An 18,718-nucleotide genomic window follows, 5' to 3' on the forward strand; every position below is an offset into this window, starting at 1 on the left:
ACGCCCCCACACCAGAGCTCAATGAAGAGCTCTGAAAAGCTGGCCACCCCTTGTTCTGGGCAGTTGTTTCTTGGTAGAACGAGGGCATCGTTTCTTATGACTCATCTTTAAGTCATTCTTTTACCAAATTAACATTAATTATCTATCTCAAACGTTAAAACTTTGGGGAATATATTTTACTCCACGATACGCTTCTTATAAACGCCAGTGTTTCATATGCGATGAGAATATTTTTGAAATTTGCACATTTTGAAAACGTTACCAGGGCCCATCCAGGAAAGCGAAAGATTTGAAAGGGGTCTCCCTGGCCCCGACATTTCCCTCGCTGTTTCCAGCTCTGGTGTCACACCTCCAATGGGTCCCCATCCCCAGGAAGTGAAAAGAGGGAATAGCGGGGCATCCTCTTTGAGACAGAATCTTTGATCTCCGGGGGATTTTTCTTCTTAATGAAAACCGCTATCTCAATTTCAAACATCCGGAGTCACTCACCTCAGACCAGACCCAGCCAGGCACAGGAGGCCACCTCTGGAAGGCTGGCACTTCCATGCAAACTCCGGAGGAGGGAAACGCACGGCGTCCGACAGAAGGAAACTCAGTGGCTACCAGGGACTTGCGGTGGGAGGAAGGGAGACTGACTGCTTCCCAGGGACAGGGTTTCTCTTGGACAAAAATGGGCGGGTACTAGATGCGGATGACGTTGGTGTGACGTTGTGAGTCTGCTTCACGCCACTTCAGCGAACAATTGAAAAGAACCCAAGAACTAAACTTTATTGAACTGACGAGATAAAATACAGGGAAAGGTTAAGTAAAGAAAAGCCAAAAACAAAACTTTAAAACCCACGCCATGGCTAGGGGAAGGCGAGGATTCTCTGGGGCTGCAGCTCAGGAGCTGAGGGTAGTGGCTGGGATGCTGCCAGTGCTTGCTGAAGGTCTTGAGCCGGCTGTGGCTCGCAAGATGCCTGTGCGGCTCTGAGCTGGGCTGGGCCCGAGAGGGAGAGACGGTGCCGGATCTTCAGGGTCTTCCGCGTCTTTCGGTGGAGCTGCAGCTGGAGATGGAAGAAGAGAAAACGCCACCAACATGACTGCCCGCCCAAGTCATTCCAAAGAAAGGGACCCTCTGCCGCCAATCCAGCAGTCTCAGTCCAAGCACCACGCCCCCGAAAGTCTTCCCAGACTCCAGTCCCTGGCAAGAGTGATCTGAGCCCGCCCCTTGCTCCCAGCCGAACCCCAGCCTCTGGACACTCTGCTCCGGGGGGCGCAGCGCCATCCCCTCTGCACACGCCCACGTCACACACCCGAGTCCTCCTCACCCTCAGTCTTGGCATCAGTGTGCTCAGGCTGCTCCAGCCGGGAAAGAAGAACGCGGGCGCGGTGCTCCAGCTCCGAGCCGGGCATATTGAGACCGATGTAGGCCAAGAGCAGTTCCAGGCTGGGAACATCTGGGGGCTGGATAAAATCCTCAGGGTACCATCGGAGCCAGGCGCCCAGAATGAAGGAGATGGCCCTGAGGACGGACAGGTGGGCAGCAGAGTCAGAGAAGGGTCCTTTCCTTGCACGCTGGCCTCCCGGGCATCCCTGTGCGGGCCTGGGCTCCTGGGCCTCCCGCTCCTGGCTGTCCAGGGGCCAGTCCTACTTGGCGGCCACCTCCAATCTGGCAGTCTTGGCAGAGCTAGGCCAGGGCACCAAGGAGGGGCTAGGAAAACGCCTTTGGAAGGGGGAGCCCTGTGCCGTGGTGGCGTCACCTCTCCTAGGCCTCAGGGAAGCCTGACACACTGCTTGGAGCATCTCTCCGCCCACTGCCCACTGGAACGTCAGCTGCGTGAGGGCAGCGAGCGGTGCAGTCTCCTCTTTTCATTGCCCTCCCTGGCACACAGGAGGTGCTCCCAGAACATCTGACCAGTGAGGGAACAACGGACATTGTCTCCCGCCCATGCTTCCCAGGGCCCTCCTCTTGCCTCCAACTTTCCCTCCTGGGCCTACGTGCTGCCTGATTCACCAGGTGTCCCATGAGGGTCATGCTCCCCTGCCCCGTATCTCGACCAGGGAGGGGCTTATGTGGCCCCGGAGCACTCCCTGAGCCCCCTGAGCAGGAGCTGAGCACCCGCTGGGGAGCTTCTAGCAGATGAGTGAGCGGGACGCTGCAGGCAACTGCCCTCCAAGTGTGGACGCTGGGCGCCCTCCTAGGGATTCCAAAGCCCACTCACTTTTTGAGTTGGTCTAGGGGTCCGCCGTCCTCATCGCCATAGGCAAGGACACAACCGTATCTAGAAGACACAGGAGGACGTCGCATGGACTGGACTGTGGATCAGGCCTGCGTGAGAAGCCTAGCGGCGCTGTCTCACTCCCAAGGAGAATGGAGCCCTGGAGGGCATGGCTGTCGCCTGCTCTGCGCACGGGATTCTGGTCAGTGCCTAGAAAACTTTCTGCACCTAGTGGGGACCTCTGTGTGTGCGTGATGAAGGAAGGAGCTCCAACCGGCCCCTCACTCCTGCTTGAGTGGGTCGGGGGCCTCGGCTCAGCCCAGGGATCGCTGCTCTGGCTTCACCCAGGTCAGAGACCTAGAAGAGCTCTGCCATCTCCTTTTCCAAAGGGAAGACAACAACTCAGTGAAGGCCACGGGCACGCTGAGGGACGAGGCGGAGGCTTCGCCTTAGGCAAGAGGAATATCCTCAATGAGCACAACCACAGCCCCTCCGCTCCAGTCGACCCTCCCAGAGGGTTAGGCTTCTCGAGAAGCCTTTGCAGGCAGCACCTGCCTGAGTCCCTACAATCTCCCCTGGAGGCTGATCCTCTCTTCAGCCCGCCTTGCAAGGAGCAAACCGAGGCTCGGGGAGGTGCCGTGACATCCCCAGCCTCACAGCTAGTAGGTGGCTGAATGCCCACAGTGCTGCGGAGGGGCACGGCACGCACCTTTGAAACAGAAGCTCCAGCACCTGTCGTGTGGTGGCAAAACCTCTATACGTGCACAGGAAGCTGTGGACGTAGGCGGTGTCGCCCTCCAGGAAGGCGGGCACCAGGTGCTCCACTCGCTTCTGCCGCCTTCCAGCCTGGACGGTCCACACCAGGCGGGACGCTTTGCTCTTCGCTGGGGATGGATTTTCAGCCTGGGGTCAGACAGAGGGGCCGCTTGCCATCAGAGGCCGCACCGCGGGCCCCAGGAGTGCCGGGGACTGGAGGTCGCACCGAATGCCCAAGCCCGCGGTGACTTGTGGCCGGAAGTGGGCATCATTGCCCAGGGCAAGGGAAGAATTCTCGGGATTCCAAGTAGGATGTGAGGTGGAGAAGGATTAAACCTCTTGGTCTCCTAGGTCTTTGTGCTGGCAGAGGAGTGACAGCCCCTCCCTGGATGAAGAGCATCAACCCTGGGGTGGCTGACCAACTGCCCATTCGAGACAGGAGAACACAGAGGCTTTTCGTGGGCTGGGAGGGATGAGGACGGGAGGACAGGCAGGGTGATCAGGGCGGTGCTGTGGAAATGGCAACAGAAGGTGCGGGTTCAGTGAAGGGCTGAGTCACTGGGCTAAAGGGTCTCCCTTCTGGAAAGTTGGGCAGCCTGCTGAGGCCCGACGCCCTGACCTCGAGAGGCCACGTGGACGTGTTCCTCTGGACAGCAAAGGCAGAGGACCAGAAAGAACCCTGTGAGCCCCATGTCCTGTTGGGCAAAAAGCATGCCTATCCATCAGGATGCTGCGTCCGACTGGGAGAAGGTGGGGAAGGATTGCCAGGCCACATGGACATGTGAGGATGGGAGTTCAAACAGGAAAATCTCTACAGAACGCAAAAGGACTCTTGAACGCCCGTGAGCTGATGGGCTAGAAATGTCTCTGCTCTGCTACACCTCTGTGGACAGGGCCGTCTCCTCTGGCCAAGACGGGGGCTGGGCCCGCAGGGCAAGGTCGGGGGAAGAGATGGGGATTCAGATTCCTTTGGGAGCAGGGCTCCAGGCAGGAGCCCCGGGGCTGTCTCAGGGCCTTCGAAGACCTGGGGTCCTCAGTGCTGTCTTGGGGCCCTGGGGCTTGGGTCTCCCCAGCACCTGCACTCACCCTGAGCCGGCCCTGGCCTCGCTTGGCAGCGTGGGGCACCTTCCCTTCCTGCAGGGTGGTGGAGTCGAGGGCGTCGTGGCTCAGCTGCTGGCCCGTCTCCTGAGTGACGCTCTGGAAAGACAGTGCCCGGCAGCCAGGCGGCAAGCCTCAGAGACCCGACTGGCTGTCTTTGCTGGCTCTCACACCTCTGTGACTCTCTCCACTCTGGACACACATACCCCGCCCCACGGTCCACACAGACCTCCACCGAGGAGGGAAACACACGGCAGCCTGAGGGCCTGGAATGAGGAGGCAGCTTAGGGGTCCCCTTTCAGTCCTGCCAGCCCTGTCCTGGCTTGGGAACGTGACGGGAAAAGCAGGTTATTGCCAGCCCACCAACCTTCTGCGGCCAAGGGCAGATCCTGCCCACACGTCCCTCTGGCCCCCACACTCACGAGGACGGGATGAGGGCTGCCCTGGGAGGGCTCGGGGAGCTGGTCTGGCCTCGATTGGGCTGCTCTAGGCTTCCTCATGTTACCTGAGAGGACCTCCTGCCAAAGGTCCAGCGGTGGGGGGCGTGGGAGCTGAGCCAGCGTCCACAACGTCTCCAAAGGTTCTCCCTGCGGGCTTTCTGGGAACCAGAGCCCCGGTCAGGCGGGAGAAAGCAGGAGAACATGTTTCTCTATCAAGAGTCTCCAGCCAAGTGAGCTGGCTTTGCGCACGTGGCTGCCTAGTTGCGGGGGTTCCAAGTCTGTTGGGGTCTGTTGTCAAGGAAGTGACCTCATTTCCTGCAGTGCCCTTACCTGAGTGCCCCCCTCAGATACCACCCATGCAAACAGTCCTCTGGCCATGGCCTTGCTCACCCCCCTTCTCCATGCGACGTCGTAGGCGTACCCAGGAACACCAACACACCCGTCTCACAGGCTCCCTAGAGGGTCTGGGTGCGGCCGAGGTCCCAGCTTTGAGACTGACGCAGAAACAAGTCCTCTTCCTTACCTCTTCTGGATCCTGCATAAGCCGTTGTGTCTCTCAGGGCCTGTCGGCCTCCTGTCTGCACACTGGGGAGGACCGGAGCGTGGACTTGCTAGACATGTCCTCTGGCGTGTGTCCTACCTTAGAGGACGATACCTCTCAAACTGCAGGCGGGTGTCACTTGCAGGCAATGCCTCCCACCTCGTGTTTCTTCCTCTTGCCACTTGCCCTGTGTCTGCTTCTCTTCGGATCCCACCCTAGAGTCCATCCTTGCATCCAAGGTCAATGTGTGTGTGTGTGTGTGTGTGTGTTTGTGTGTGTGTGCATGCGCGTGTGTGTGTGTGTTTGTGTGCGTCCGCGTGTTGTGTGCTCAGGTTGTGGAGGCCAAGAAGAAAACAGCTCCCACAAAAGGGAGGGATTGGCAAGAGCTTCTCAAGGTCTCATGGTTCCTAATTTCAGAAGCCAAGCCTCCGCGTGGGGTCCCAGTCTTGCCCTAGAAGGTCAGAACACACACTTACCCATTGGACTCACCCTGTCGAGGGCCATTCCCTACCCCTCTAGGGGCCTCAGTTTCCCAATGTTCCAGTGAGAGATTCAATTCAGGACTGCATAGGCCTGAGCTCAGCAGAAAAGTGGCCGCCACTGCCTCCACCGTGGGTGTGATGTGGGCAGGGCTACAATCCAGGGTGCCCCGGACCTGGGCTCCTCCTCAAACAAGAACTGACCAAATGCCCATGTACACTGCCGAATACTCCCCCTCACCCCCATGCCATCTCCAGATCTGTATGCACTTCCACCAACACAGCCTTCTCCAGAGGCCCCTGGGAATGCCTGTGTGCAGCCAGAGCCCCAGCCTTGAGGACGCAGAGCTGGCTTCCTCCCTGGCTCCGCCTTCTTCCTCATCTGGGATTCTGGGCAAGGCATTGAAGTTCTGGGGTCTTCTCCTTCTCCCGTCACTGGCCACCTGGGATCAGGACTTCCTGGTCTAGACCTCCTGCTGTAATCCCCTCCTCTTGAGTGTGGACTGACTGGAGCGATTCCACAGAGGACGGCAAAGCGATGCCGTGTCACTACTGAGATTTGGATGTGGTCAGTGGTCCCTGAGAACGCGCAAGGGGATAGGTGTGACTACTCACAGCCCACTGTGGGGCATCAGGTACCAGGAAGGAACAGCCCCAGGCTCCTTCCCGCACCACACCCTCACACACCCACACACCCACACCGCCCTCACACACAAACACACACACACTCACACACACACACACACACACGCCCCCACACCAGAGCTCAATGAAGAGCTCTGAAAAGCTGGCCACCCCTTGTTCTGGGCAGTTGTTTCTTGGTAGAACGAGGGCATCGTTTCTTATGACTCATCTTTAAGTCATTCTTTTACCAAATTAACATTAATTATCTATCTCAAACGTTAAAACTTTGGGGAATATATTTTACTCCACGATACGCTTCTTATAAACGCCAGTGTTTCATATGCGATGAGAATATTTTTGAAATTTGCACATTTTGAAAACGTTACCAGGGCCCATCCAGGAAAGCGAAAGATTTGAAAGGGGTCTCCCTGGCCCCGACATTTCCCTCGCTGTTTCCAGCTCTGGTGTCACACCTCCAATGGGTCCCCATCCCCAGGAAGTGAAAAGAGGGAATAGCGGGGCATCCTCTTTGAGACAGAATCTTTGATCTCCGGGGGATTTTTCTTCTTAATGAAAACCGCTATCTCAATTTCAAACATCCGGAGTCACTCACCTCAGACCAGACCCAGCCAGGCACAGGAGGCCACCTCTGGAAGGCTGGCACTTCAATGCAAACTCCGGAGGAGGGAAACGCACGGAGTCCGACAGAAGGAAACTCAGTGGCTACCAGGGACTTGCGGTGGGAGGAAGGGAGACTGACTGCTTCCCAGGGACAGGGTTTCTCTTGGACAAAAATGGGCGGGTACTAGATGCGGATGACGTTGGTGTGACGTTGTGAGTCTGCTTCACGCCACTTCAGCGAACAATTGAAAAGAACCCAAGAACTAAACTTTATTGAACTGACGAGATAAAATACAGGGAAAGGTTAAGTAAAGAAAAGCCAAAAACAAAACTTTAAAACCCACGCCATGGCTAGGGGAAGGCGAGGATTCTCTGGGGCTGCAGCTCAGGAGCTGAGGGTAGTGGCTGGGATGCTGCCAGTGCTTGCTGAAGGTCTTGAGCCGGCTGTGGCTCGCAAGATGCCTGTGCGGCTCTGAGCTGGGCTGGGCCCGAGAGGGAGAGACGGTGCCGGATCTTCAGGGTCTTCCGCGTCTTTCGGTGGAGCTGCAGCTGGAGATGGAAGAAGAGAAAACGCCACCAACATGACTGCCCGCCCAAGTCATTCCAAAGAAAGGGACCCTCTGCCGCCAATCCAGCAGTCTCAGTCCAAGCACCACGCCCCCGAAAGTCTTCCCAGACTCCAGTCCCTGGCAAGAGTGATCTGAGCCCGCCCCTTGCTCCCAGCCGAACCCCAGCCTCTGGACACTCTGCTCCGGGGGGCGCAGCGCCATCCCCTCTGCACACGCCCACGTCACACACCCGAGTCCTCCTCACCCTCAGTCTTGGCATCAGTGTGCTCAGGCTGCTCCAGCCGGGAAAGAAGAACGCGGGCGCGGTGCTCCAGCTCCGAGCCGGGCATATTGAGACCGATGTAGGCCAAGAGCAGTTCCAGGCTGGGAACATCTGGGGGCTGGATAAAATCCTCAGGGTACCATCGGAGCCAGGCGCCCAGAATGAAGGAGATGGCCCTGAGGACGGACAGGTGGGCAGCAGAGTCAGAGAAGGGTCCTTTCCTTGCACGCTGGCCTCCCGGGCATCCCTGTGCGGGCCTGGGCTCCTGGGCCTCCCGCTCCTGGCTGTCCAGGGGCCAGTCCTACTTGGCGGCCACCTCCAATCTGGCAGTCTTGGCAGAGCTAGGCCAGGGCACCAAGGAGGGGCTAGGAAAACGCCTTTGGAAGGGGGAGCCCTGTGCCGTGGTGGCGTCACCTCTCCTAGGCCTCAGGGAAGCCTGACACACTGCTTGGAGCATCTCTCCGCCCACTGCCCACTGGAACGTCAGCTGCGTGAGGGCAGCGAGCGGTGCAGTCTCCTCTTTTCATTGCCCTCCCTGGCACACAGGAGGTGCTCCCAGAACATCTGACCAGTGAGGGAACAACGGACATTGTCTCCCGCCCATGCTTCCCAGGGCCCTCCTCTTGCCTCCAACTTTCCCTCCTGGGCCTACGTGCTGCCTGATTCACCAGGTGTCCCATGAGGGTCATGCTCCCCTGCCCCGTATCTCGACCAGGGAGGGGCTTATGTGGCCCCGGAGCACTCCCTGAGCCCCCTGAGCAGGAGCTGAGCACCCGCTGGGGAGCTTCTAGCAGATGAGTGAGCGGGACGCTGCAGGCAACTGCCCTCCAAGTGTGGACGCTGGGCGCCCTCCTAGGGATTCCAAAGCCCACTCACTTTTTGAGTTGGTCTAGGGGTCCGCCGTCCTCATCGCCATAGGCAAGGACACAACCATATCTAGAAGACACAGGAGGACGTCGCATGGACTGGACTGTGGATCAGGCCTGCGTGAGAAGCCTAGCGGCGCTGTCTCACTCCCAAGGAGAATGGAGCCCTGGAGGGCATGGCTGTCGCCTGCTCTGCGCACGGGATTCTGGTCAGTGCCTAGAAAACTTTCTGCACCTAGTGGGGACCTCTGTGTGTGCGTGATGAAGGAAGGAGCTCCAACCGGCCCCTCACTCCTGCTTGAGTGGGTCGGGGGCCTCGGCTCAGCCCAGGGATCGCTGCTCTGGCTTCACCCAGGTCAGAGACCTAGAAGAGCTCTGCCATCTCCTTTTCCAAAGGGAAGACAACAACTCAGTGAAGGCCACGGGCACGCTGAGGGACGAGGCGGAGGCTTCGCCTTAGGCAAGAGGAATATCCTCAATGAGCACAACCACAGCCCCTCCGCTCCAGTCGACCCTCCCAGAGGGTTAGGCTTCTCGAGAAGCCTTTGCAGGCAGCACCTGCCTGAGTCCCTACAATCTCCCCTGGAGGCTGATCCTCTCTTCAGCCCGCCTTGCAAGGAGCAAACCGAGGCTCAGGGAGGTGCCGTGACATCCCCAGCCTCACAGCTAGTAGGTGGCTGAATGCCCACAGTGCTGCGGAGGGGCACGGCACGCACCTTTGAAACAGAAGCTCCAGCACCTGTCGTGTGGTGGCAAAACCTCTATACGTGCACAGGAAGCTGTGGACGTAGGCGGTGTCGCCCTCCAGGAAGGCGGGCACCAGGTGCTCCACTCGCTTCTGCCGCCTTCCAGCCTGGACGGTCCACACCAGGCGGGACGCTTTGCTCTTCGCTGGGGATGGATTTTCAGCCTGGGGTCAGACAGAGGGGCCGCTTGCCATCAGAGGCCGCACCGCGGGCCCCAGGAGTGCCGGGGACTGGAGGTCGCACCGAATGCCCAAGCCCGCGGTGACTTGTGGCCGGAAGTGGGCATCATTGCCCAGGGCAAGGGAAGAATTCTCGGGATTCCAAGTAGGATGTGAGGTGGAGAAGGATTAAACCTCTTGGTCTCCTAGGTCTTTGTGCTGGCAGAGGAGTGACAGCCCCTCCCTGGATGAAGAGCATCAACCCTGGGGTGGCTGACCAACTGCCCATTCGAGACAGGAGAACACAGAGGCTTTTCGTGGGCTGGGAGGGATGAGGACGGGAGGACAGGCAGGGTGATCAGGGCGGTGCTGTGGAAATGGCAACAGAAGGTGCGGGTTCAGTGAAGGGCTGAGTCACTGGGCTAATGGGTCTCCCTTCTGGAAAGTTGGGCAGCCTGCTGAGGCCCGACGCCCTGACCTCGAGAGGCCACGTGGACGTGTTCCTCTGGACAGCAAAGGCAGAGGACCAGAAAGAACCCTGTGAGCCCCATGTCCTGTTGGGCAAAAAGCATGCCTATCCATCAGGATGCTGCGTCCGACTGGGAGAAGGTGGGGAAGGATTGCCAGGCCACATGGACATGTGAGGATGGGAGTTCAAACAGGAAAATCTCTACAGAACGCAAAAGGACTCTTGAACGCCCGTGAGCTGATGGGCTAGAAATGTCTCTGCTCTGCTACACCTCTGTGGACAGGGCCGTCTCCTCTGGCCAAGACGGGGGCTGGGCCCGCAGGGCAAGGTCGGGGGAAGAGATGGGGATTCAGATTCCTTTGGGAGCAGGGCTCCAGGCAGGAGCCCCGGGGCTGTCTCAGGGCCTTCGAAGACCTGGGGTCCTCAGTGCTGTCTTGGGGCCCTGGGGCTTGGGTCTCCCCAGCACCTGCACTCACCCTGAGCCGGCCCTGGCCTCGCTTGGCAGCGTGGGGCACCTTCCCTTCCTGCAGGGTGGTGGAGTCGAGGGCGTCGTGGCTCAGCTGCTGGCCCGTCTCCTGAGTGACGCTCTGGAAAGACAGTGCCCGGCAGCCAGGCGGCAAGCCTCAGAGACCCGACTGGCTGTCTTTGCTGGCTCTCACACCTCTGTGACTCTCTCCACTCTGGACACACATACCCCGCCCCACGGTCCACACAGACCTCCACCGAGGAGGGAAACACACGGCAGCCTGAGGGCCTGGAATGAGGAGGCAGCTTAGGGGTCCCCTTTCAGTCCTGCCAGCCCTGTCCTGGCTTGGGAACGTGACGGGAAAAGCAGGTTATTGCCAGCCCACCAACCTTCTGCGGCCAAGGGCAGATCCTGCCCACACGTCCCTCTGGCCCCCACACTCACGAGGACGGGATGAGGGCTGCCCTGGGAGGGCTCGGGGAGCTGGTCTGGCCTCGATTGGGCTGCTCTAGGCTTCCTCATGTTACCTGAGAGGACCTCCTGCCAAAGGTCCAGCGGTGGGGGGCGTGGGAGCTGAGCCAGCGTCCACAACGTCTCCAAAGGTTCTCCCTGCGGGCTTTCTGGGAACCAGAGCCCCGGTCAGGCGGGAGAAAGCAGGAGAACATGTTTCTCTATCAAGAGTCTCCAGCCAAGTGAGCTGGCTTTGCGCACGTGGCTGCCTAGTTGCGGGGGTTCCAAGTCTGTTGGGGTCTGTTGTCAAGGAAGTGACCTCATTTCCTGCAGTGCCCTTACCTGAGTGCCCCCCTCAGATACCACCCATGCAAACAGTCCTCTGGCCATGGCCTTGCTCACCCCCCTTCTCCATGCGACGTCGTAGGCGTACCCAGGAACACCAACACACCCGTCTCACAGGCTCCCTAGAGGGTCTGGGTGCGGCCGAGGTCCCAGCTTTGAGACTGACGCAGAAACAAGTCCTCTTCCTTACCTCTTCTGGATCCTGCATAAGCCGTTGTGTCTCTCAGGGCCTGTCGGCCTCCTGTCTGCACACTGGGGAGGACCGGAGCGTGGACTTGCTAGACATGTCCTCTGGCGTGTGTCCTACCTTAGAGGACGATACCTCTCAAACTGCAGGCGGGTGTCACTTGCAGGCAATGCCTCCCACCTCGTGTTTCTTCCTCTTGCCACTTGCCCTGTGTCTGCTTCTCTTCGGATCCCACCCTAGAGTCCATCCTTGCATCCAAGGTCAATGTGTGTGTGTGTGTGTGTGTGTGTTTGTGTGTGTGTGCATGCGCGTGTGTGTGTGTGTTTGTGTGCGTCCGCGTGTTGTGTGCTCAGGTTGTGGAGGCCAAGAAGAAAACAGCTCCCACAAAAGGGAGGGATTGGCAAGAGCTTCTCAAGGTCTCATGGTTCCTAATTTCAGAAGCCAAGCCTCCGCGTGGGGTCCCAGTCTTGCCCTAGAAGGTCAGAACACACACTTACCCATTGGACTCACCCTGTCGAGGGCCATTCCCTACCCCTCTAGGGGCCTCAGTTTCCCAATGTTCCAGTGAGAGATTCAATTCAGGACTGCATAGGCCTGAGCTCAGCAGAAAAGTGGCCGCCACTGCCTCCACCGTGGGTGTGATGTGGGCAGGGCTACAATCCAGGGTGCCCCGGACCTGGGCTCCTCCTCAAACAAGAACTGACCAAATGCCCGTGTACACTGCCGAATACTCCCCCTCACCCCCATGCCATCTCCAGATCTGTATGCACTTCCACCAACACAGCCTTCTCCAGAGGCCCCTGGGAATGCCTGTGTGCAGCCAGAGCCCCAGCCTTGAGGACACAGAGCTGGCTTCCTCCCTGGCTCCGCCTTCTTCCTCATCTGGGATTCTGGGCAAGGCATTGAAGTTCTGGGGTCTTCTCCTTCTCCCGTCACTGGCCACCTGGGATCAGGACTTCCTGGTCTAGACCTCCTGCTGTAATCCCCTCCTCTTGAGTGTGGACTGACTGGAGCGATTCCACAGAGGACGGCAAAGCGATGCCGTGTCACTACTGAGATTTGGATGTGGTCAGTGGTCCCTGAGAACGCGCAAGGGGATAGGTGTGACTACTCACAGCCCACTGTGGGGCATCAGGTACCAGGAAGGAACAGCCCCAGGCTCCTTCCCGCACCACACCCTCACACACCCACAAACCCACACCGCCCTCACACACAAACACACACACACTCACACACACACACACACACGCCCCCGCACCAGAGCTCAATGAAGAGCTCTGAAAAGCTGGCCACCCCTTGTTCTGGGCAGTTGTTTCTTGGTAGAACGAGGGCATCGTTTCTTATGACTCATCTTTAAGTCATTCTTTTACCAAATTAACATTAATTATCTATCTCAAACGTTAAAACTTTGGGGAATATATTTTACTCCACGATACGCTTCTTATAAACGCCAGTGTTTCATATGCGATGAGAATATTTTTGAAATTTGCACATTTTGAAAACGTTACCAGGGCCCATCCAGGAAAGCGAAAGATTTGAAAGGGGTCTCCCTGGCCCCGACATTTCCCTCGCTGTTTCCAGCTCTGGTGTCACACCTCCAATGGGTCCCCATCCCCAGGAAGTGAAAAGAGGGAATAGCGGGGCATCCTCTTTGAGACAGAATCTTTGATCTCCGGGGGATTTTTCTTCTTAATGAAAACCGCTATCTCAATTTCAAACATCCGGAGTCACTCACCTCAGACCAGACCCAGCCAGGCACAGGAGGCCACCTCTGGAAGGCTGGCACTTCAATGCAAACTCCGGAGGAGGGAAACGCACGGAGTCCGACAGAAGGAAACTCAGTGGCTACCAGGGACTTGCGGTGGGAGGAAGGGAGACTGACTGCTTCCCAGGGACAGGGTTTCTCTTGGACAAAAATGGGCGGGTACTAGATGCGGATGACGTTGGTGTGACGTTGTGAGTCTGCTTCACGCCACTTCAGCGAACAATTGAAAAGAACCCAAGAACTAAACTTTATTGAACTGACGAGATAAAATACAGGGAAAGGTTAAGTAAAGAAAAGCCAAAAACAAAACTTTAAAACCCACGCCATGGCTAGGGGAAGGCGAGGATTCTCTGGGGCTGCAGCTCAGGAGCTGAGGGTAGTGGCTGGGATGCTGCCAGTGCTTGCTGAAGGTCTTGAGCCGGCTGTGGCTCGCAAGATGCCTGTGCGGCTCTGAGCTGGGCTGGGCCCGAGAGGGAGAGACGGTGCCGGATCTTCAGGGTCTTCCGCGTCTTTCGGTGGAGCTGCAGCTGGAGATGGAAGAAGAGAAAACGCCACCAACATGACTGCCCGCCCAAGTCATTCCAAAGAAAGGGACCCTCTGCCGCCAATCCAGCAGTCTCAGTCCAAGCACCACGCCCCCGAAAGTCTTCCCAGACTCCAGTCCCTGGCAAGAGTGATCTGAGCCCGCCCCTTGCTCCCAGCCGAACCCCAGCCTCTGGACACTCTGCTCCGGGGGGCGCAGCGCCATCCCCTCTGCACACGCCCACGTCACACACCCGAGTCCTCCTCACCCTCAGTCTTGGCATCAGTGTGCTCAGGCTGCTCCAGCCGGGAAAGAAGAACGCGGGCGCGGTGCTCCAGCTCCGAGCCGGGCATATTGAGACCGATGTAGGCCAAGAGCAGTTCCAGGCTGGGAACATCTGGGGGCTGGATAAAATCCTCAGGGTACCATCGGAGCCAGGCGCCCAGAATGAAGGAGATGGCCCTGAGGACGGACAGGTGGGCAGCAGAGTCAGAGAAGGGTCCTTTCCTTGCACGCTGGCCTCCCGGGCATCCCTGTGCGGGCCTGGGCTCCTGGGCCTCCCGCTCCTGGCTGTCCAGGGGCCAGTCCTACTTGGCGGCCACCTCCAATCTGGCAGTCTTGGCAGAGCTAGGCCAGGGCACCAAGGAGGGGCTAGGAAAACGCCTTTGGAAGGGGGAGCCCTGTGCCGTGGTGGCGTCACCTCTCCTAGGCCTCAGGGAAGCCTGACACACTGCTTGGAGCATCTCTCCGCCCACTGCCCACTGGAACGTCAGCTGCGTGAGGGCAGCGAGCGGTGCAGTCTCCTCTTTTCATTGCCCTCCCTGGCACACAGGAGGTGCTCCCAGAACATCTGACCAGTGAGGGAACAACGGACATTGTCTCCCGCCCATGCTTCCCAGGGCCCTCCTCTTGCCTCCAACTTTCCCTCCTGGGCCTACGTGCTGCCTGATTCACCAGGTGTCCCATGAGGGTCATGCTCCCCTGCCCCGTATCTCGACCAGGGAGGGGCTTATGTGGCCCCGGAGCACTCCCTGAGCCCCCTGAGCAGGAGCTGAGCACCCGCTGGGGAGCTTCTAGCAGATGAGTGAGCGGGACGCTGCAGGCAACTGCCCTCCAAGTGTGGAGGCTGGGCGCCCTCCTAGGGATTCCAAAGCCCACTCACTTTTTGAGTTGGTCTAGGGGTCCGCCGTCCTCATCGCCATAGGCAAGGACACAACCGTATCTAGAAGACACAGGAGGACGTCGCATGGACTGGACTGTGGATCAGGCCTGCGTGAGAAGCCTAGCGGCGCTGTCTCACTCCCAAGGAGAATGGAGCCCTGGAGGGCATGGCTGTCGCCTGCTCTGCGCCCGGGATTCTGGTCAGTGCCTAGAAAACTTTCTGCACCTAGTGGGGACCTCTGTGTGTGCGTGATGAAGGAAGGAGCTCCAACCGGCCCCTCACTCCTGCTTGAGTGGGTCGGGGGCCTCGGCTCAGCCCAGGGATCGCTGCTCTGGCTTCACCCAGGTCAGAGACCTAGAAGAGCTCTGCCATCTCCTTTTCCAAAGGGAAGACAACAACTCAGTGAAGGCCACGGGCACGCTGAGGGACGAGGCGGAGGCTTCGCCTTAGGCAAGAGGAATATCCTCAATGAGCACAACCACAGCCCCTCCGCTCCAGTCGACCCTCCCAGAGGGTTAGGCTTCTCGAGAAGCCTTTGCAGGCAGCACCTGCCTGAGTCCCTACAATCTCCCCTGGAGGCTGATCCTCTCTTCAGCCCGCCTTGCAAGGAGCAAACCGAGGCTCGGGGAGGTGCCGTGACATCCCCAGCCTCACAGCTAGTAGGTGGCTGAATGCCCACAGTGCTGCGGAGGGGCACGGCACGCACCTTTGAAACAGAAGCTCCAGCACCTGTCGTGTGGTGGCAAAACCTCTATACGTGCACAGGAAGCTGTGGACGTAGGCGGTGTCGCCCTCCAGGAAGGCGGGCACCAGGTGCTCCACTCGCTTCTGCCGCCTTCCAGCCTGGACGGTCCACACCAGGCGGGACGCTTTGCTCTTCGCTGGGGATGGATTTTCAGCCTGGGGTCAGACAGAGGGGCCGCTTGCCATCAGAGGCCGCACCGCGGGCCCCAGGAGTGCCGGGGACTGGAGGTCGCACCGAATGCCCAAGCCCGCGGTGACTTGTGGCCGGAAGTGGGCATCATTGCCCAGGGCAAGGGAAGAATTCTCGGGATTCCAAGTAGGATGTGAGGTGGAGAAGGATTAAACCTCTTGGTCTCCTAGGTCTTTGTGCTGGCAGAGGAGTGACAGCCCCTCCCTGGATGAAGAGCATCAACCCTGGGGTGGCTGACCAACTGCCCATTCGAGACAGGAGAACACAGAGGCTTTTCGTGGGCTGGGAGGGATGAGGACGGGAGGACAGGCAGGGTGATCAGGGCGGTGCTGTGGAAATGGCAACAGAAGGTGCGGGTTCAGTGAAGGGCTGAGTCACTGGGCTAATGGGTCTCCCTTCTGGAAAGTTGGGCAGCCTGCTGAGGCCCGACGCCCTGACCTCGAGAGGCCACGTGGACGTGTTCCTCTGGACAGCAAAGGCAGAGGACCAGAAAGAACCCTGTGAGCCCCATGTCCTGTTGGGCAAAAAGCATGCCTATCCATCAGGATGCTGCGTCCGACTGGGAGAAGGTGGGGAAGGATTGCCAGGCCACATGGACATGTGAGGATGGGAGTTCAAACAGGAAAATCTCTACAGAACGCAAAAGGACTCTTGAACGCCCGTGAGCTGATGGGCTAGAAATGTCTCTGCTCTGCTACACCTCTGTGGACAGGGCCGTCTCCTCTGGCCAAGACGGGGGCTGGGCCCGCAGGGCAAGGTCGGGGGAAGAGATGGGGATTCAGATTCCTTTGGGAGCAGGGCTCCAGGCAGGAGCCCCGGGGCTGTCTCAGGGCCTTCGAAGACCTGGGGGTCCTCAGTGCTGTCTTGGGGCCCTGGGGCTTGGGTCTCCCCAGCACCTGCACTCACCCTGAGCCGGCCCTGGCCTCGCTTGGCAGCGTGGGGCACCTTCCCTTCCTGCAGGGTGGTGGAGTCGAGGGCGTCGTGGCTCAGCTGCTGGCCCATCTCCTGAGTGACGCTCTGGAAAGACAGTGCCCGGCAGCCAGGCGGCAAGCCTCAGAGACCCGACTGGCTGTCTTTGCTGGCTCTCACACCTCTGTGACTCTCTCCACTCTGGACACACATACCCCGCCCCACGGTCCACACAGACCTCCACCGAGGAGGGAAACACACGGCAGCCTGAGGGCCTGGAATGAGGAGGCAGCTTAGGGGTCCCCTTTCAGTCCTGCCAGCCCTGTCCTGGCTTGGGAACGTGACGGGAAAAGCAGGTTATTGCCAGCCCACCAACCTTCTGCGGCCAAGGGCAGATCCTGCCCACACGTCCCTCTGGCCCCCACACTCACGAGGACGGGATGAGGGCTGCCCTGGGAGGGCTCGGGGAGCTGGTCTGGCCTCGATTGGGCTGCTCTAGGCTTCCTCATGTTACCTGAGAGGACCTCCTGCCAAAGGTCCAGCGGTGGGGGGCGTGGGAGCTGAGCCAGCGTCCACAACGTCTCCAAAGGTTCTCCCTGCGGGCTTTCTGGGAACCAGAGCCCCGGTCAGGCGGGAGAAAGCAGGAGAACATGTTTCTCTATCAAGAGTCTCCAGCCAAGTGAGCTGGCTTTGCGCACGTGGCTGCCTAGTTGCGGGGGTTCCAAGTCTGTTGGGGTCTGTTGTCAAGGAAGTGACCTCATTTCCTGCAGTGCCCTTACCTGAGTGCCCCCCTCAGATACCACCCATGCAAACAGTCCTCTGGCCATGGCCTTGCTCACCCCCCTTCTCCATGCGACGTCGTAGGCGTACCCAGGAACACCAACACACCCGTCTCACAGGCTCCCTAGAGGGTCTGGGTGCGGCCGAGGTCCCAGCTTTGAGACTGACGCAGAAACAAGTCCTCTTCCTTACCTCTTCTGGATCCTGCATAAGCCGTTGTGTCTCTCAGGGCCTGTCGGCCTCCTGTCTGCACACTGGGGAGGACCGGAGCGTGGACTTGCTAGACATGTCCTCTGGCGTGTGTCCTACCTTAGAGGACGATACCTCTCAAACTGCAGGCGGGTGTCACTTGCAGGCAATGCCTCCCACCTCGTGTTTCTTCCTCTTGCCACTTGCCCTGTGTCTGCTTCTCTTCGGATCCCACCCTAGAGTCCATCCTTGCATCCAAGGTCAATGTGTGTGTGTGTGTGTGTGTGTGTTTGTGTGTGTGTGCATGCGCGTGTGTGTGTGTGTTTGTGTGCGTCCGCGTGTTGTGTGCTCAGGTTGTGGAGGCCAAGAAGAAAACAGCTCCCACAAAAGGGAGGGATTGGCAAGAGCTTCTCAAGGTCTCATGGTTCCTAATTTCAGAAGCCAAGCCTCCGCGTGGGGTCCCAGTCTTGCCCTAGAAGGTCAGAACACACACTTACCCATTGGACTCACCCTGTCGAGGGCCATTCCCTACCCCTCTAGGGGCCTCAGTTTCCCAATGTTCCAGTGAGAGATTCAATTCAGGACTGCATAGGCCTGAGCTCAGCAGAAAAGTGGCCGCCACTGCCTCCACCGTGGGTGTGATGTGGGCAGGGCTACAATCCAGGGTGCCCCGGACCTGGGCTCCTCCTCAAACAAGAACTGACCAAATGCCCGTGTACACTGCCGAATACTCCCCCTCACCCCCATGCCATCTCCAGATCTGTATGCACTTCCACCAACACAGCCTTCTCCAGAGGCCCCTGGGAATGCCTGTGTGCAGCCAGAGCCCCAGCCTTGAGGACGCAGAGCTGGCTTCCTCCCTGGCTCCGCCTTCTTCCTCATCTGGGATTCTGGGCAAGGCATTGAAGTTCTGGGGTCTTCTCCTTCTCCCGTCACTGTCACTGGCCACCTGGGATCAGGACTTCCTGGTCTAGACCTCCTGCTGTAATCCCCTCCTCTTGAGTGTGGACTGACTGGAGCGATTCCACAGAGGACGGCAAAGCGATGCCGTGTCACTACTGAGATTTGGATGTGGTCAGTGGTCCCTGAGAACGCGCAAGGGGATAGGTGTGACTACTCACAGCCCACTGTGGGGCATCAGGTACCAGGAAGGAACAGCCCCAGGCTCCTTCCCGCAC

General features: G+C 58.9%; 3 protein-coding genes across 4 annotated transcripts; all 3 read right to left on the reverse strand.

The window, feature by feature from the left end:
• Window positions 1–742: 742 nt before the first annotated feature.
• On the reverse strand, window positions 743–4,769 carry LOC138918887 (ral guanine nucleotide dissociation stimulator-like). Its single transcript, XM_070242460.1, has 4 exons — window positions 4,044–4,769; window positions 2,205–3,104; window positions 1,311–1,504; window positions 743–1,046 (listed from the first exon to the last, which is right to left on the reverse strand). Exons 2-4 carry the CDS (start codon window positions 2,288–2,290, stop codon window positions 883–885), a joined length of 444 nt encoding a protein of 147 aa, XP_070098561.1. The 5' UTR covers window positions 2,291–3,104; window positions 4,044–4,769; the 3' UTR covers window positions 743–882.
• Window positions 4,770–7,005: 2,236 nt separating this feature from the next.
• On the reverse strand, window positions 7,006–11,038 carry LOC138918888 (ral guanine nucleotide dissociation stimulator-like). The gene is made up of 6 exons (XM_070242461.1): window positions 10,824–11,038; window positions 10,307–10,417; window positions 9,174–9,367; window positions 8,468–8,527; window positions 7,574–7,767; window positions 7,006–7,309 (listed from the first exon to the last, which is right to left on the reverse strand). Exons 1-6 carry the CDS (start codon window positions 10,959–10,961, stop codon window positions 7,146–7,148), a joined length of 861 nt encoding a protein of 286 aa, XP_070098562.1. The 5' UTR covers window positions 10,962–11,038; the 3' UTR covers window positions 7,006–7,145.
• A 2,228-nt stretch (window positions 11,039–13,266) lies between these two features.
• On the reverse strand, window positions 13,267–17,303 carry LOC138918889 (ral guanine nucleotide dissociation stimulator-like). Of its 2 annotated transcripts, XM_070242462.1 has the most exons (6): window positions 17,086–17,285; window positions 16,569–16,679; window positions 15,435–15,628; window positions 14,729–14,788; window positions 13,835–14,028; window positions 13,267–13,570 (listed from the first exon to the last, which is right to left on the reverse strand). In XM_070242462.1, the coding sequence occupies exons 1-6, from the start codon at window positions 17,221–17,223 to the stop codon at window positions 13,407–13,409; spliced, it is 861 nt and encodes a 286-aa protein (XP_070098563.1). In that variant the 5' UTR covers window positions 17,224–17,285; the 3' UTR covers window positions 13,267–13,406. The 2 variants fall into 2 exon arrangements, with proteins under 2 accessions (XP_070098563.1, XP_070098564.1); XM_070242463.1 differs by lacking the exon at window positions 14,729–14,788 and having other exon boundaries at window positions 17,086–17,303.
• Window positions 17,304–18,718: the final 1,415 nt, after the last annotated feature.

This window comes from Equus caballus, chromosome 19 (genome assembly GCF_041296265.1).
Source record: "Equus caballus isolate H_3958 breed thoroughbred chromosome 19, TB-T2T, whole genome shotgun sequence".
Taxonomy (NCBI): domain Eukaryota; kingdom Metazoa; phylum Chordata; class Mammalia; order Perissodactyla; family Equidae; genus Equus; species Equus caballus.

What these genes read in the sequence shown, in the direction of transcription:
- LOC138918889 (XM_070242462.1), bottom strand. Translation starts at nt 17,223, where the DNA reads ATGTTCTCCTGCTTTCTCCCGCCTGACCGGGGCTCTGGTTCCCAGAAA. An exon ending in TTGGCAGGAGGTCCTCTCAG is followed by an intron (nt 16,680 to 17,085) that starts GTAACATGAGGA and finishes CTGTCTTTCCAG; the next exon opens with AGCGTCACTCAGGAGATGGG. An exon ending in CCCCTAGACCAACTCAAAAA is followed by an intron (nt 14,029 to 14,728) that starts GTGAGTGGGCTT and finishes GTCCGTCCTCAG; the next exon opens with GGCCATCTCCTTCATTCTGG.
- LOC138918887 (XM_070242460.1), bottom strand. Translation starts at nt 2,290, where the DNA reads ATGCGACGTCCTCCTGTGTCTTCTAGATACGGTTGTGTCCTTGCCTAT. An exon ending in CCCCTAGACCAACTCAAAAA is followed by an intron (nt 1,505 to 2,204) that starts GTGAGTGGGCTT and finishes GTCCGTCCTCAG; the next exon opens with GGCCATCTCCTTCATTCTGG. An exon ending in CACTGATGCCAAGACTGAGG is followed by an intron (nt 1,047 to 1,310) that starts GTGAGGAGGACT and finishes TTCCATCTCCAG; the next exon opens with CTGCAGCTCCACCGAAAGAC.
- LOC138918888 (XM_070242461.1), bottom strand. Translation starts at nt 10,961, where the DNA reads ATGTTCTCCTGCTTTCTCCCGCCTGACCGGGGCTCTGGTTCCCAGAAA. An exon ending in CTGGAGCTTCTGTTTCAAAG is followed by an intron (nt 8,528 to 9,173) that starts GTGCGTGCCGTG and finishes TGTGTCTTCTAG; the next exon opens with ATATGGTTGTGTCCTTGCCT. An exon ending in CACTGATGCCAAGACTGAGG is followed by an intron (nt 7,310 to 7,573) that starts GTGAGGAGGACT and finishes TTCCATCTCCAG; the next exon opens with CTGCAGCTCCACCGAAAGAC.